This window comes from Myotis davidii, unplaced genomic scaffold (assembly GCF_000327345.1).
Source record: "Myotis davidii unplaced genomic scaffold, ASM32734v1 scaffold167, whole genome shotgun sequence".
Taxonomy (NCBI): domain Eukaryota; kingdom Metazoa; phylum Chordata; class Mammalia; order Chiroptera; family Vespertilionidae; genus Myotis; species Myotis davidii.
The window spans coordinates 3,907,951-3,925,645 of record NW_006300048.1 but is presented as its reverse complement, the minus strand read 5'-3'; the positions used below and the strand labels follow the sequence as shown (position 1 = coordinate 3,925,645).

Below are 17,695 nucleotides of genomic sequence, written 5' to 3'. Positions count from 1 at the left end.
CCTACTGTGTGCCATTCTCTTCCCCATCTAGTCTATTCCTTTCAAATGTTTTCATCTTTAAGCTCTTTATTTGTTGAAGCTACTTAATTTAATAAATATAATAGAGTATATCCAAGGAAACCCTGTTTTACAGTGGCTAATGTCAGTTGTTTAGTAAATTCATGCAACAGAAATAATATGTCAATCAGGAAATGAAAAACTAAAAATCTTTGACAATCATAAATGATTCTCCCCACAATTTTCAGATATAAGAATTAAAGAAACTCTAAAAATCCCTTGAAATAGACAAAACCCTCTGCACCCTCAAACATTTTATAAATATACTTACTTATCCCCACTAAGTACAAATTTTAGAATGCAAGACAAAAAACAAAATAAACCAGATATTGACAGATTCCTTCAGGCTATTAGTAAAACAACTAAACTATTTACAAAAGTACATAAATCTTAAATTAAGATTGTGACTCAGTGAGTAGACAGTTCACTAAGAGCAGTGCTGACATTTCAAGAGCTCCAAAGAACATTCTATGCCAAATACAGGACTGATTTTTCTCAGAAAGGTGAGCCCATTAAATAAATAAAAGCATACACAGGCTACATTGTGCTAAATAATAAAAATCTGACTCTGACAAGGATAATACCTGGTCCTCCATAAAATTCCTACTGTACCTTTCCATTTTAAAAATCAGAAAGGCACTTACGATCTTAGCTCGCCATCAAGATCCTGTTGTCTTAACTTCCTGAAATCTGCATCAAGAGCCTGGTAGTTTTCCTCTGAGGTATCATAGAAACCAAGAGCAGGCTTCTTTTCAAATGGGATTTCAGCATTATAATCAACTCCTCTCTTCTTTTTTCTCTTCTTCTGAATTTCTATGCCAGCTGCTCGAAGTTCTCTTCTCTTTTGGAGGGCAGCAAGACGTCTGAAGAAAAAGAACACAAGACCACCTTAAAAATCATATGTCATGGGTAAGGGATGGATTATCCAATAGTGTTAAGAAAACTAATTGATTATTTGAGAAAGAAATGAAATCCTCACCTCATTCCATTCCCCAAAATAAAGTTCAGTTTCAATTTAAAGTACACACACACAAAAGCAAAATTAAAATCAGAAGAAACTATGTATAAATAAATATGTATCTTATCTCTGGGTGGGAATGTACTCACCAAATATAAATAAAAGACAAAGGAAAAGAATAAAGGCTTTAAAATTTAAATTTTATATCTCTGTAGCACTATATTTTTTATGCATTTCTTTTTTTTAACTGTAATTTGAAATGTCTTTCTTTTTTTTATTTCAGAGAGGAAGGGAGAGAGATAGGGAGATAGAAACATCAATGATGAGAGAGAATCACTGATTGACTGCCTCCTGCACGCCCCCTACTGGGGGGGGGATCGAGCCTGCAATCCGGGCATGTGCCCTTGGCCGGAATCGAACCTGGGACCCTTCAGTCCACAGGCTGACGCTCTATCCACTAAGCCAAACCGGCTAGGGCTGTAGCACTATTTTTAAAAAATCATAAAGCAAAATTAAAAAGCAAATAATAGAGAAAATATTTGTAATTATTAGGAATGGTTAGATATAAAGAATTTATGCAACCCAACTGAAATTAACAATAGGAAATAAACAGTTCACTAAGGAAAAAAAATACAAATTGCTGAAATGACTAAAGGTCTACTTAACTAATACTTTTAAAGTCACGAATTAAATTAACAAGTACCATTTCTGTGTTTCTAATTACTAGCATTCAGCTTTTTGTCTTGTTTTAATGGCAACGGTGCTAAAAAGCAGACACTCTCCCACACTGGCAGTTAAGAAAGTAAACTGGTGTAGCTTTCCCCAAAGAGAATTTAGAAATATACATTAAAACACTAATGTTTTTCACAATTTTTAACCCAACCTTAGCCTAAGGAAAAAAGAGCATGAACAAGGACTTAGCTATAAAACTGTCCTTTAAGCACTATTTCTAATGGCAGATTACTAGCATAATCTAAACATCCAACAGTAAGAAACTAGTTAAATGAATTTATACACAGCTATAAGATAGGATATTATACAGCCATCCATATAACCTTTAAAAAGTCTTTAAATCTATTTTGACGTGGAAAGATGCCCAAGACACACTGCATGTAAAAACTTTCAAAGTTTACATGTTACAGAGCAACATGTAAAAGTATATGTGTATCTATTAATGAATATATGTGTGGGGAGATGTGAAGGATGCCCACCAAAATATTAACAGTGATTATCACTGGAAGTTGCAATTTTATTTAATTTTTTACTTTATTTGTACTTTCTTATGATTCCATAATTTTAATGATTTAATGGTGAGAAAATTATTCACAATATTAAGGGGGGGGGACCAAGTATAGGAGCAACTTCCAGCTTAAAGAGGCTCTGTAGACCCACTCTAGCAGAACAAAAATTAGTTTCAAAAAATTTATTTTAAATAATTTTAAGTCTCTGCAAAGCATCCTAAGGGGATACAGCAAATAAAGCAACATTTATTCAAGAAAACCTACTAAAACTTGGTAAGAAAAGTGAGACTCCTTCTCTTCCTCCCTCCCAGCTCAGGGAGATGGAAACTCCACTGGTGCAGCCAAGAACACAGGCTTCTTGGCTCTCTTCTCCAGCTCCTAGTAGGAGGGCTTTTAATCCAGGAGCAGCATTTCTCATCCTGCCTCCAGACACCTACTGCTGAGGCTGGTCCCGTCCAGAGCAGCTGAGAAGTCCTGGCTTCCTTCTTCTGCCCAGACACATTGCTTCCGAGGACACTAAAGCCCCAACTGCCTTTGCCCAGACTGTGGGATGAGGGTTCCATGCTGGGAGAGGCAGGCTGAGGAAAGCTGGAGTGCTTCACCGCCTCACCAAGCACTCAGCTCCTAAAGTAAGGATGTCACTCTGACAAGCACATCAGAGTGCAGGAGTAAAACAGGAACTCCAAATCACTCCACAAAGCATGGGGGGTTAAGCCTATGAGTACTCAAAAACACTGAAAGTTGGGGTGAAGTAACTGGGAAGAAACTGTTAATGACTATATAGACTAAACAGTACGCCCACTAGTTTGCCAGAGAGAAACAGAGACAGGTGGGAGAAGGCCCCCTGGGGTCACAACAAATATCAAAGCCAGAAACTATCCCTTCAAAGAAGCCCAAATTTGATTGGATCAGTCTGTGAAGTAATTTATGCCCCAAAACACTGTTGAAAAGAATAAAACAATCAGCTAGCAATTTTAGAGTTGGGTGTACCCAGGAAAAAAGGTGTCAAATAAAGTCCTGTCAAACCATGTTACCCCAGGGTGACTGTGGGCATACCCAAGAGGAGTAAGATAGGAGGCTTCACATTTCTGAGATGAAGGAAGGGGAGAACAGACTGTACTAAATAGACAGTCACCAAACAAGTAAACAAGCAAATAACAATAACAAGGTGTGAGGAACACCAGTACCAAGATTACTATAATATATCCTCTAAGTTCTACAGTTCTCAACAAAAAGTTACGAGATAAGCAAAGAAAAGGAAAGCATAACTCATACATTAGTAAATAAGCAGAAAATGTCTGTGGGAGCTACCAGATGTCATATTTAACAGAGGGACTTCAAAGGAGCCATTATAAATATTGTCCAAGAACAAAAGGAAACAATGATTAAAGAAGTAAAGAGAAGCCCTGGCCAGTGTTGTTCCAGGGTTGATTAGGGTATCGGCCCATGCACTGTTCGATTCCCGGTCAAGGGCACACATACCACACATATCTCACGTACCTCAGTTCCAAGATCCCCAGCTCTGGTCAGGACACATATGAGAGGCAACCAATTGATGTCTCTCTCTCACATCCATGTTTCTCTCTCTCTCCCCCTCTCCTCCTTCCCTTCCACTCTCTAGAAAGCAATGGGGAAAAAAATACCCTCATGTGAGGATTAAAAAAAAAAAAGAACCACGTGAAAATTCTGGAGTTGAAAAGTATAAAGCTGGAATGAAAACTTCAATAGAAGGGTTCAACAGTAGATTCAAACTGACAAAAGAATTAGCAAACTTAAAGATTACGCAATCTGAAGAACAGAGAAAAAGAATGAAGAAATATGAACAGTGCCTCACACAAATGTGGGACACAGTTAAGTGCACCAATATATACACAAAAGGAGTAGCAAAAGATGAGAGGAATAAAGGGAGCAAAATACTTTAAGAAGTAATGAACAAAAATTTCCCAGTTTTACTGAAAACCATTAACCCACACATCCATAAAGTTCAAAACTCGAAGATAAACATAACAAAGAAATCCACAAACAGAAACATCATATTTAAAAAATGCTACAAGCCAAAGACAAGGAGGAAATCTTGAAAGCAGCAAGAGAGAAAAATGACTCAACACTTACAAGTGAACCTTAATAAAATTACCAGCTGACTTCTCATCAAAACAATATACATAGGCCCTGACCAGTGTGGCTCCGTTGGTTGGGTGTTGACAGTGCATGGAAAGGTTACCAGCTGAATCCCTAGTAGGGAGCATGCAAGAGGCAGCTGATCAGATGTTTCTCCCAATCCTTCTCCCTTCTTCTCTAAGAATCATTTTTTTTAAAAAAACACTATAATAGTTTGATCTAATCTTATATGTTATTTTGTGTGTACATACACATAAATATACATGTATATTAAAAAAGGTTTTAGTAACCCACACATGTAACCTATATGTTCATGTAGACTAATGTCACCCCAATAAAATCCTATATAATAAAAAAAAAGAAAAAGGTTTCAAAGGACACATTTCAAAAGTTAAAATAACTTCATTCTTTAAATCAGGGGTGGGTAACCTTTTTCCTTCTGCCAAGGGCCATTTGGACATTTATAACATCATTCACGGGCCATAAAAAATTATCACCTTAAAATTAGTCTGCTATATTTGGTCAAACATTTTTTTAACTCACCCCTAATCCCTTTTTAGGGCCAGACCAAATGATTTTGCAGGCTTTATATGGCCCGCAGACCAGACACTCCCCACCTCTGCTTTAAATAAAGGGAATAAAGACTTCAAATGACATTAGAAAACCTCTGCAATATAATATTAAGTGAATATAGCCAAGCTCTATAGCATTATATCAACCATGCCCCAAAAAGAAAATAGAACAATACTAAAGGAAAAATGTTATTTCTGTAATCAATAAAAAGCTTTAAGCTATAAAACAGATAAGTAACTTAGCATTTAAATAGTCCGTCTCTGCATTTTGCATACAGGCCATTCTAGTCCAGCGATTTTCAGCCAGTGGGCTACAAGAATTTTTAGAGTATGTGTTACCTGACTACTTAGTCAGGGGCACTGACCTCTTTTCCCTTAGATCAGTGGTTCTCAACCTTCTGGCCCTTTAAATAGTTCCTCATGTTGTGACCCAACCATAAAATTATTTTAGTTGCTATTTCATAACTGTAATGCTGCTACTGTTATGAATCATAATGTAAATATCTGATATGCAGGATGGTCTTAGGCGACCCCTGTGAAAGGGTCGTTCGACTGCCAAAGGGGTCACGACCCACAGGTTGAGAACCGCTGCCTTAGATTGTCAAATTTAGAAAATGACACCAGCCAACACAATAACAGACATCTGGTGTGAATGAATCAAAATTATACCTATTTTACTTGTATACATGCATATAAGCATAACCAATGGACATAAGACACTGGGGGATGGGGGAGGCTAGGGGACTGTCTTGGGCAGGGGGAAAAAATGGACACATATGTAATACCCTTTGTAATAAATAATAATAAAAAAAAATTATACCTATTTTTTTGGTCAGGTCAACAAAAAATATATTTTTTGGTATGTTGCAAAATTTTAACAATTAGTTTATGTGTGCCATGAGATGAAAAAGGTTGAAAATCTCTGATATACTGGTACATGCAAAATAAATTATAAAGATGTGTAGACCATCCAAGAAAATCTACAAGAAGGTGTAGGGTAAATTTAAAGCTGAAAATTTTTATAATATATATATTTTTATTGATTTCAGGAAGGGAGAGGGAGAGAGAGATAGAAATATCAATGATGAGAGAGAATCATAGATCGGCTATCTCTTGCACATTTCAACCCTGCAACCTGGCATGTGCCCTGACCAGGAATCAAATGGTGACCTCCTAGTTCATAGGTCAACACTCAACCATCGAGCCATGCAGGCTGAGCTCAAGCCAGAAATTTTTCATTAAAGCAAGCAATGTCAGCCATACTTGGAGATTTTTCATATATGCACATCCTGAGCCCAATCCACATGGTTAAAAGGCTCAAAAAATGTTTCCCAACCAACCATAGACAAAAATGGAAAAGTAATTTTTTTCAACCTTACTCAAATTATTTAATCCTAACAAATGCACAGAAAGGTGGCTGAGACTGGGCAGAAATTTTAGTACCTCCTCTTGGTTTTTGCTTCCTGTCCCAGCCCAGTCATTCTCCCATCATACATAACTATTCTGGGCTAGTCACTGGCCAGCTATGCCAACAAGCATCCTCAAGCATGAAATAATCCTCCATCCCAGGATCTGGCACTACAAAGCCATTATTGGGGAAACCATCAACACAATGCTAGTCATTAGGTGAGGAAGCACTTCCTGGTTTGGGAACCATAAAAGGCAGCTGTGTAGACTAGGGAAGTTATTACAATGCCTAAACTCCAAAAGCTAATAAGCATTATACAGTTCAGGTCTTCCCTTTGTCCACTTCTGGGCTATTACGAATGATGTCAATCATGGCTCTCATCAAAAGGAAAAAGGAAGGGGAAAGTGGAGAAAACCTTGAATAGAGGGCAACACTAAACTCACTTTTTAAACAAAAATTTCTGTGAAAGTCTAAAATATGGTTTAAGGATCATTAACTCCCTCTAAGTTCAGTCAAGTTGCCTGTTTTAAGTCAGTGCCTGCCCAAAACTAATCAAGGAGAGGAACTAACTGGCAATCATGCAAAAGTCACATAGCCTGTGTGTCCTCTAGCCATCTCACTCCAAGACAGCTGCAACAAAGAAGCACTCCTGTGCTAACAGAAAAATCCAACATGCTGAGTAGACTACCTGGGCATTACTTCTGCCATATCTTACCAAAAAAAACTTTTAATCTGTCTTTTTTTCTATATTCTGAAATGATTAGGGGGAAAAGTAAGACATTTCCAAAGCAATAAAGAATATTACCAAAACCAGAATTGAACAATTCTAATTATTACTCATCAACAGGGTTGGATAAATCATGCAGTTTTATCAGACTAAGGCTGCACAGACTAATTGTTCAACTATGAATGGAAACAACCATACCTTGCTTCTTCCAACTGTTTCTCTCTTGCTTTCCTCTTGGCCTTCTTTCCCTGAGTATTAGCCAGGCGGGCTCTAGCTTCAGAAAGCATCTCAAGTTCATCTACAAAAATAAAGAGAAGAAAAACTAAGTTCTTCTCCAACAGAAGCAAGGTATGTGAGAGACATACTCTAGTGCTTAAGATGAGAAAAATCATCTCCTATAAATAAATACAACTCCTACATAACAGGTATTTTGAGAAGAGCTAAGTAAAATGAAATTAGAAAAAGCATCTAGCAACTTTTGATTAAAAAGTGGCTATAATTATATCCTTCATTATCATCTACTAACTGGCAAAGCACAAATTGTGAAATATTGCAGAACTACTATCCTATATAATAAAAGCCTAATATGCTGTGTCCGGTCAACCATTCAACCAATCAAAGAGTAATATGGTAATGATATGCTAAGGCCGCTCAACTGCTCGCTATGACGGGCACTGACCACCTGGGGGCAGTTGACTGGTCGCTATGATGTGCACTGACCACCAGAGGGCGGACGCTCTGACTGGTAGGTTAGCTGGCTGCTGGGATCCAGCTGGTTGGGACTGAGGGAGATGGGCCGGACACGCCCTGGAGCCCTCCCACGGTCCCTCCCCAGCCAGCCAACCTCCCATGTCCTTCCCTGGCCCCGATCATGCACTGGTGGGGTCCCTCGGAGAGCTGGTTTCAACCCGATCCCATAGGCTAGGCCAAGGGACCCCACTGGTGCATGAATTCGTCCACCGGGCCTATAGTTTAATTATAAAGGAACTGATCGTCTTCACTAGATACAGCTTTTTTTCCTCAGACGTATGTCTCTCCTCATTACTGATGCCTTAGGCCAGTTCCTATTCAAGGCTGTCCAATGAACTCATAAGGGAACTTTGAAAAATCTCAGATTCCAGGGTCACCCCTCCACCCTGAAATTACTGTCTCGGTTATCTCCAGGGGAGGTTCTAGTACCTATATTTTTAAAAGTTCCCCATGTAACAATAATGCAGCCAGACCAGCCATTGTAAGCCTTTGGGAACCACTACCCTCAAACAAGTTTAAAAACTCAATATTTATTGAATACTTCACAACAATCCTGTAAGATAGATATTATTCTCCATCTGGCAGGAAATAGAATCAAATTTCAAAGATATTAGACGACTTGCCTAATGTCAAACAGCTAATAAATGGCAGACATAGGTCTAAAATCCAGTTCCTCTGATTCTGGATTCAATGTCTCAAAGAGTCATCTTATATCTCCATCACAGTCTTGTGGTAGGGCTTATCCGCAGATTAAGTTACCTGCCTAAAGTCAAAGGAGTAGTTAATAGGACTGGAGCCCATATCCTGACTTCTTGGCTCTCTCCACAGAATGGGTATAAGAATACAGGATCTCAAGGGCTTACCCTCTAGCCTCCAGGCAATGTGTCCAGTAGTATTACATTGCTTACCTTATTAAATGAATTGAAAAATGAGGAGATAAAGGGACATTGTCCAAAAATTATAGAGTATAAATACTCTATAATCGAAGACTGGACACATTTAAAATGAGACAGAATAACATCAGATTGAAGTAGAATTGTAAAAAGTCAGAGGTGTTCAGGAAGGAGTTAAAAGAGTTAAAAAGAAGCCTGAGAAGTGTATAAGTTACCAAAGAAATAAATTCCTCACAAGCATACACTTACCCTCATCCATATCAATTGGATCAGGCCGGGCTGGTTTTGTTTCTGGATTTGGATCTATTTCTCCAGGTTTAAGTTTTCGTGGATCATCTGTTGTTTCCTCTTCGTTGTCTCTTTGGGCCGCTTTATCCCTAGAAAAGAATCCAGAGGAGTTAGTCATTCTATCAAACCATTTAGTCTTAGAAATACCAAATTTCCTTGCGTTGGAACTATTTTCTTTCAAAAACCCAAAGGGACAGCATAGATGGGCTAGTGAGTATTATGCTAAGCTAAATAAACCAGTCATAGAAAGACAAGTACCATATGACTTCACTTACATGTAGAATCTAATGAACAAATTAAACTAACAAACAAAATAGAAACAGACTCATAGATACAGAGAACAGACTGACAGCTGTCAGAAGGGAGTGGATAGAGGGGCTGGGTGAAAACCGTGAAGAGATTAAGCAAAAACAAACAAACAAAACAAAAAAATCTTCATAGACAGACAAAAGTATGATGATTACCAGGGAGAAAGGGGTTGGGGGGGAGGAGTAAAGGGTAAAGAGAGGATAAATGGTGATAGAAGATTTGACTTGGGGTGGTGAACATACAATATAATGTACAGATGTGTTGTAGAATTATACCCCTGAAACCTATGTAATTTTATCAACCAATGTCACCCCAATACATTCAATTAAAAAAAGATAACCCCAATGAATGGGCATTAACAAAATAAAGCATTCCTACTATTGCTTCACCTGAAAGAAATGGTATAAAAATTACCTCTAATTTCAATGTTTCCATTCACTATAAAATAAGATCCAAGCAGTCCCTTAATCACAAATGCAGTACAGTTATACAAGAAACACACACACTATTAGTGATGAAATAAAATGTTGCAATGGTTAACTCTCAGCAGTGATTATGAGTGATTTTTGTTTTACTACTTTTTCCCTAGGTTTTCTATGATGAACATGTATGGTTTGTATATTTTTAAATTATTCCTTTAAAAAGGATCTAACAGAGTAAATAACACTGATCAACCACATGAGATTTGGAGTATACAATCCAATAGCTTTAGTTCCTTTATCTTTACTCAAATCTGTAACTAAATGTTTAAAGACAGAAAATGCTAAAATTGTATTCAGACTCATTCAGAAGATATACACACATTTTAATACTGCTTTTGGAGATCCACTTACAGAAGAAATTCATAGTGTTCCAAGCACTGGGCAGCTGTTCTTCCAATGATTGGAGCGATGGTTCTCCACTGAGTTGGCATCAACTTGGCCAAGTGTAAGAGTTTTTCCTCTTCTTCTCTGGACCATTCTGTTTTCTTAATGCTTGGATCGAGCCACTCATACCTATTAAAAATATACAATTTTATACATTAATCAGTCACCTAGCATGAATATGCTATTTACATATTAGATATACTGACTTCTAGTGTCTGAAAACAAAAGGTAACTCTCATCCTTCAATTATAAAATCTGTTTTTTCACAACAGAATAGTCACTGCTTTTGTTTGGTGTTTTTAAATTTAAGTGAACTACTGTCATTATCTGTCTTTCCCAACCCACCCAACCCACCTTTTCCATCCAGTTTATTTAATTGGATGAGAGGCTAGCAAGTAAGATATAACCCTTACCAAACATCAGGCAGGGACTTAGCGCCACTGAGAGAAGCAGAAATCAGAACCACTTGCTCAGGCTGAGGACCATCTTCCTCTTTGAGGTCCAATCCCTACATTATGAGCCTTTCCCCTACTCAGGTGCCTAGGAAATTAGGACCTTCTTGTACAATTTAAAATATGATCCTAGTACCAATTAGGTCAAGGCTGGGGCCAGATCATCCGTGCCAAGGACACATGTAAAAAGTTTAATGTGTCCACTACCTTGTGACTTAAAAGGGGATACCACAGGTGTATGATGGGTTTTGCTACATTTTGGGGTAGCAAATACACAAAATTTCAACTGTAATATGAGGAATCTCAACTATTGTAAGCCAGTCTAGAAGTTAACCATCATTTATCATTCATTTCTTTGGGGAAGAAAGTTCTAACCAACTTTTAAACTTTTGGAGCACAATCCACTTATAAGCTGGAGTCCATCTTTACCTAAAAGCAGATTTATTGTATGCTTCACAAAGCACTCTCAAACACATTAATTCACTTGGGCCTCATATCTCCACCAGATAGAGCCAAATATTATTATCCCCAAATGGGATAAAACAGGGCAGAATAGAGGATAGAAAAATGCCTTGCCTAAGTTCAGAGAAACCAAGTGACAATTAAGTCTTAAATCTAAATTCCCATCTCGCCCTAGCTCGTTTGACTCAGGGATAGGGTGTCAGACTGCAGACTGAGGGTCCCGGGTTCGATTCCGGTCAAGGGCACATGTCTGGGTTTCGGGCTTGATCCCCAATAGGGGGTGTGCAGGAGGCAGCCAGTCAATGATTCTCTCTCATCATTGATGTTTCTATCTCTCTCTCCCTCTCCCTTCCTGAAATCAATAAAAATATAATTAAAAAAATAAATTACCATCTCCCACTTCATCCTTTCTGTTACATCACAACAACTTCTTTCTTTGGTAAGGGTCAAAGAACTGGCATTTTCCTCAAATAATTAAAGTTGTTTTCTGTTTTCCATTCACTAACTGATACATACCATCTGGCTTTGCATTGCTTTGCTGATTTTCTATGCAGCAGTGAGGCAATCCTAGACCACTGGTTTTTCCCATATTTCATTACCGCTGCTTTAAGAATTTCATCCTAAAAAAAATTGTCAAAGAAAAAACAGTATAATCAATCACAAAATTCCAAGTGAGAAAAGACAAAATTTAAATGAACTCTAACAGGGTTTCTGGAAAGAAAAAGAAAGACACACACATACCTCCTAGATCAGTGATTTTCAACCGGTGTGCCACAAGAATTTTTAAAACATGCAATACCTGACTATTTAGTCAGGGGGACTGACCTCTTTTCCCTTACGTTGCCAAATAAAAAAATGACAACAGCCAGCATAACAATAGCTGTCTGGGCTGAATGAATCAAAATTATACTTTTTGTGTGTGTGTCAAATTGGCAAAAAATAATATAATTTTTGGTGTGCTTCAGAATCTTAGTAGTACCATAAGATGAAAATTGAAAATCACTGTCCTAGATTTTTTTTAAAAGGTACAAAGTCCTCATTTACCATCATAATAAACAGAAAGCCAGAATCAGCCAAATGCAAGAAATTAAGAAGACACCTCTTAGAAGAGCTGTCTACCCTCCCTTATACAGAACCCCACCCAACCCCATAATACATTGGGATGGAAACAGCCCAAACTGAGAAACCCTACTTTTGATAGAGACTAACAAAAAACTATTCTCCAATATGTTATTCTCCTCAAAAGAGTACAGTTCATTCACACATTTATTCCATCAAAAGACATTTCCTGAACACCTACCTGCACCAGGTCTTGTGTGCGTAGCAAAAGAGAATCCAACAGGACACGCCCAGCCCTAAATCAAGATTCTCCATTATCCAATCCAGGCTTCCTGCCTCCAGTTTATGAATAGCATTTTTTCTCTAGTCCCATAACCCCACTCCGACCCTAGAATACACATCCAGGTGTAACTTGAGAATTATTTCTCTCCCACCCCACCAGTTGGCTCTCCCTCCAGCCTCCAGATATTTCATCAGGGTACCCATTCTGATATGGAATTCACCAATCTCAAGGGAGCCCAGCAAGATAAGCCATAGACACCAAAGATAATAAAAGCCATAGATTAATGTACTTGGGCATTTTGCTTTTAGGGTTTTTTCCACTTGAGCTATACACCTCACACATGAGCTGCTCCACCCCACCGCACCTTCCCATCATCAGACTTCAACAGACTTCAGAGCTCCAGCCACCGCAGAGGAATCCTGCTGCTAAGAGATTTTGTGCATCTGTCTGTCCCCCAGAAGTCATCTCTTCTCCAATTTAAACAGCCTGGTGCCCTCTGAGCAAGCTGTGAGGCAAGGTTGTCTGGTGGCTGACTTTACTTGGAACTTTGTTGCAGTACTACTATACTTAAACACTCCTTCAACTTAGTATATACAGGCATGAGGTTTACAAGTGGTAATACAAGTAAGTAGTACAATAATTAATACATAACAATACAAGAATAAACTGTTTTGTGTACTCACAACTGTAAACCTACTTTTGCCCGCCCCTGTTTAGCAGTTTTCTACCTACTACATTCATTCCACATTTTACTAAGCAACCTACTATCATGTTGGTTCCTGTCCTAGGTTCTAGGGAGACCAAGATCCGGTCCTCTTGCAATGCTGTCTGCTGGGGGAAAGCAATAGCAACCAGCACTTACTGAAAGAATACTAATGATTATCATTAGAAAAATGAGAAAACTGAGGTTCTGAGAGGTTAAGAAGCTTGCCCAGCATCACAGAGCAGGATGTGATGCCTGCAAAAGGTCAAAGCAAGCAATAACAAACGGGTGAAAGAGGGGCAATGGGAACTCTCGGGGTAGAACTAATTTTTTTACAGGAAAATGGGCAAAAATTCCAAGAAGAGTTTCTGAACTGGATCTTGAAGGATGGTCGGAAAGACGCCAAGCAGGAGGAGGATTATTTAAAGAAAGTACAAGATGTATAAATACACAGCTCATGAAAAGATACAATGTGCTCCAGAAACGGGCACATTTCGTGCACTCTGAACACGAGCTGCACTGACATCTCCTCTTTTCCTCTCCCTCTACAGCAGTGGTTCTCAACCTTCTGGCTCTTTAAATACAGTTCCCCATGTTGTGACCCAACCATAAGATTGTTTTCGTTGCTACTTCATAACTGTCATGTTGCTACTGTTATGAATCGTCATGTAAATATCTGATATGCAGGATGGTCTTAAGCGACCCCTGTGAAAGGGTCGTTCGACCGCCAAAGGGGTCGCGACCCACAGGTTGAGAACCGCTGCTCTTCGGGCTCACCACTGGCATGATCCACTACATTTCTGGAAGCAACGAAACTACTGTCATCAGTTTGCCCCATCTGCCTTCTTTACAGGCGGAGGAACGACAGGACGAGACACGCATGGGGTCTGTCGGGAGGACTGGCAAAGTTACGCCTGGATAACAGATAACAAGAGGGACAAACGGGCTCTTCAAGCCCAGCACTCGAGCCGCTTCCCCTCTGCACGGAAGTCAAAACAGAAACAAAGTTGTGGCCACGGCACTTCTTTATGTTTGAGCATCGAAGAAAGGCACGGTGCCCGGGCTGAGGGGCAAGGGTGCCCCCAGAAGACCAACTCTCGCTGAGGTCCTACCGCCCCCTCCAGACTGAGTTCCGTGGTGGGGGGTCGGGGGGTGCTTCCCCTACTCAACGGATGTTCACTGGGGGCCTAGCAAGTGCCTGGCAGGTACCCAGGTGGCTAAGTCACAGTCCCTGTCCTGGAGGTGCTCAGACAACACAGGGTCGGGGACCGGGAAAGGCGCGGAGGGTCCGCCCGGCGCCGCCCCCACCCGGACCCCCAGCAAGGTCTCCGCGCATCCGCGACCTCCACGCGCCTGCGCACAAGCTGCCGGCGGGGGCGAAGGGCAGCGGACGGCGGGAAAGGGGGACTCACCTCGGTATTCCTCCACACGCCCCCTTTAATCATAATTCGAGGCATCTTGGCGGCCGGGTGTCTCGGCAAGCGGCCGAGGGGAGCTTCCGAGAGGTAGCAACGGCGCCGCGGCCACGAGACGCCAAGCCTCCACTTTCTCCAGGCGCGACCTTCTGCTATCTGAAGACCTGCGCAGGCGCAAGGCGGTGGGCGGGGCAGCCAGCGGCCAGTATCGCGAGAACTCGGGTGGCGGAAAGGAAAGTCGGAGCCTGGTGCAGGCGGCAGTCCGGGAGAACGGCAGGAAACCGGGAGGCCGCTCCGGCTGCAGCGCGGGACGCCGCGCGCACACCCGAAACTGATTGGCGGACAACACGGAGGTGGCGAAAGGTCAGCCGTGGCTCTCGGCAAGGAACGTAGGGGTGGACAGGTCGTGACGTCACCTAGTGGCAGAGAGTGGGAACCTCACGCGTTTGGACTTGCAGCCCAGTCGATTTAAAAAGAGCTTTGTTAATGATCCAGTTAGCACTTCCTTAGGCGTTTAACTAATAGGAATGTATGCACATTAGACTCAGGAAAAGGCAGTCGCTTATTGAAGCCTAAATGTCCTAACCTGTAGAGATAATAGTACCAACCTCATAGGGTTGTCCTAAGGATTAAATCTCATAAACCAAGCACTTAAAAAAAAAGTGGCAGCTGTAGCCCAGCCGGTGCCGCTCAGTGGTTGAAGTCCACCCCTGAACCTAGAGGTCACGGTTCAATTCCCAGTCAGGGTAGATGCCTGGTTTGGGGCTGAATTCCCAGTAGGAAGCGTGCAGGAGGCAGCCAATCGATAATTCTCTCTCCCTTTCTCCCTCTCCCTCTCCCTTTCTCTCTCTAAAGTCAATAAAAAAAAATTTTTTTAAAGAAAGGTGTTTGTTTTTTTTAATGGCAACCTTCAGTGATCCGTGGTTGTGCCAGAAACCCCCTGTAGGATGTGTGACCTTTACTTCTTGTCCACTCCATCCCCAACATCACTCAGCTCTCATGTGTCTCTCTCTCACACACACACACACACACATACTGGCCACGTGATTGATCTGATCAAAACTGAGCCAATTAAGTCTCCTCCCCGGAATTTTGACACCGGAACCTGGAACAGGCCAGTCGCTCTGCTGGCCTATGAGTCTCTACTGTGTGACACCCAGGAGCTGTCTGCCGCAATCTTTTGGACTATGTCGGCCAGGAAGGAAAAACAGCAGGAGCCAGATGCATTGAGAGGAGCAGGAAGGGGAGTACAGAGAGACAAAGGCAGGTCCTGGCTGTGTGGGAGCCCCTGGATGCATGCCTGTTCTTGAGTTCAATGATTACTTCCCCTTTTGGCTTTAGCCAGTTGGAGTTGAGTTTCTATTATTCATAAGCAAGATTCCCAACAAACCCAGTCCTCTCTCAAGAGCCATTTCAGATCTAACATCCAAGAGTCCATGGTGATGGCTTCACCGTCCTACTCAGGACCACCTCTACCATATGTCACCTTTGTATCAACTAGAAAAGGTGCCCCTTCTTCTAGGCAATTTATTGAAATCTACTGGAAAATTGTCACAAAATATTGTTTTGAGAACAGGACACTCTTATTACAAGAAAATTGGATCTACCATGTCTACAATGTGAATTGTGTCCCCTCGAGGCATGCGTTGTACACCCACTTCCTCATTCACCCAAATACGTTCCTCAGAACACTGGGATACTCCATAGAAAATAAACAAGTCTTGCCCTAGCCGGTTTGAATCAGTGGTCGGCCTGCGGACCAAAGGGTCTGAGGTTCGATTCCGGTCAAGGGCACGTAGTACCTCGGTTGCAGGCTTCTTCACCGCCCAGCTCGGGGCATGTGCAGGAGGCAACCAATCAATGTTTCTCTCACATCAATATTTCACTCTGTCTTTCCCTCTCTCTAAAAATCAATAGAAAAATATCCCCGGGTAAAGATTTTTTTAAAAAAAAATTTTTTTTAATTAAAGAAAATGAGAAAAGACATGGACACACGGGGAGAACAGTATGTGAAGGAGGAGGCATGGGTTGGAGATGGGTCTACAAGCCAAAGAAATGCCAAGGATTGCCAGCCACACCAGAAGCTAAGAGTGAGGCATGGAATGCACTCCAAGAAGGAACCAACCTTGCTGACACCTTGATCTCAGCCTTCCAACCTCCAAGGCTATGAGAGAATGAATGTATCCTGCCTTCAGCCACCCAGTTTATGGTACTTTATTATAGCAGCCCTAGGAAATGAATACACTCCCTTTACAATATAACATTTCCAAGCTCATTTGACCCTGGAAACCATTTTTCTTATATCTGTTGATATGCAGGAAACACAGTTTGGGAAGCTCTGGCCCAGAGAAAGGAGGTTGGAGGTCCATCAGTTTACAAGGTGTAAGGAGAGATGTAAGCTGAGGGTTTTGTAAGTTGCATTACCCCCCACTTTCCCACCCCTCATCCCTTTCTGGGGAGCTGGTTCTGACTGAGCTAACTACGCTTAGCTGAGAAAACAACAAACTTTAGTCTCCCTTTCATCCAGTTTTTGCCATCAAGAAACTGTCCAAGAAAGGGCTAAAATTAGAGTCAAAAGCCTGTGGCGACAAGGCATGGCTAGGGACTGGGGTCAGCCACCCCTATAATCTTAACCTCCGTGCCCCTCCCCCACCAATAAACAGATGGAATTTAAGTAGCAACATTATGCTGCTTTGCAAATAGAATTTCAAAACACGTCTTCTAGCCCCCACCCCATCTACCAGATTGCCACCCCTCAACCCCTCCCTCCCACTTAGAAATTCCTCAGCTAGTATTGGGAGAAATTAATGTGAAATGGAATTTCATGCACCCTAAATGCTGGTAATTTGTATCATATTACTAACCGTGGTTAGTCATGTTAATTGGCTTACAGTTCACCTACTGAGATTTCCTTGTGGTGGGTCCAGTTATAGTTTGTAATTTTTTTCTCAGAAACTTATCTTCATGGGTATTATTTTTTTAAAATACATTTTTATTGATTTCGGAGAGGAAAGAGAGGGAGAGAGAAATAGAAACATAAATGATGAGAATCATCAATTGGCTGCCTCCTGCCCACCTCACACTGGGGATTAAGCCCGAAACATGGGCATGTACCTTGACTGGGAATTGAAGCA

At 41.0% G+C, this 17,695-nt stretch overlaps 1 protein-coding gene and 1 long non-coding RNA gene across 3 annotated transcripts in view; one reads left to right on the top strand and one right to left on the bottom strand.

Annotated features, from left to right (window-relative positions):
- The window catches only part of CDC5L (cell division cycle 5 like), a 46,511-nt gene extending 31,793 nt beyond the window's left edge, over positions 1-14,718 (bottom strand). The window contains exons 1-6 of one of the 2 annotated variants that reach the window (XM_006776405.2): positions 14,559-14,718; positions 11,618-11,721; positions 10,155-10,316; positions 8,974-9,101; positions 7,280-7,379; positions 702-920 (exon numbers count right to left, since the gene is read on the bottom strand). In XM_006776405.2, the coding sequence (XP_006776468.1) occupies positions 702-920; positions 7,280-7,379; positions 8,974-9,101; positions 10,155-10,316; positions 11,618-11,721; positions 14,559-14,603 (758 nt within the window). In that variant the 5' untranslated portion in view covers positions 14,604-14,718. Of the gene's footprint in view, positions 1-701; positions 921-7,279; positions 7,380-8,454; positions 8,578-8,973; positions 9,102-10,154; positions 10,317-11,617; positions 11,722-14,558 lie in introns of those variants that run through there. The other variant, XM_015572210.1, reaches the window with a different exon arrangement.
- Positions 14,719-14,819: 101 nt separating this feature from the next.
- LOC107185078 overlaps positions 14,820-17,695 on the top strand; it is a 17,232-nt gene continuing 14,356 nt past the window's right edge. The window contains exon 1 of the long non-coding RNA XR_001515999.1: positions 14,820-14,924. This is a non-coding gene — a long non-coding RNA (uncharacterized LOC107185078). The remainder of the gene's footprint in view (positions 14,925-17,695) is intronic.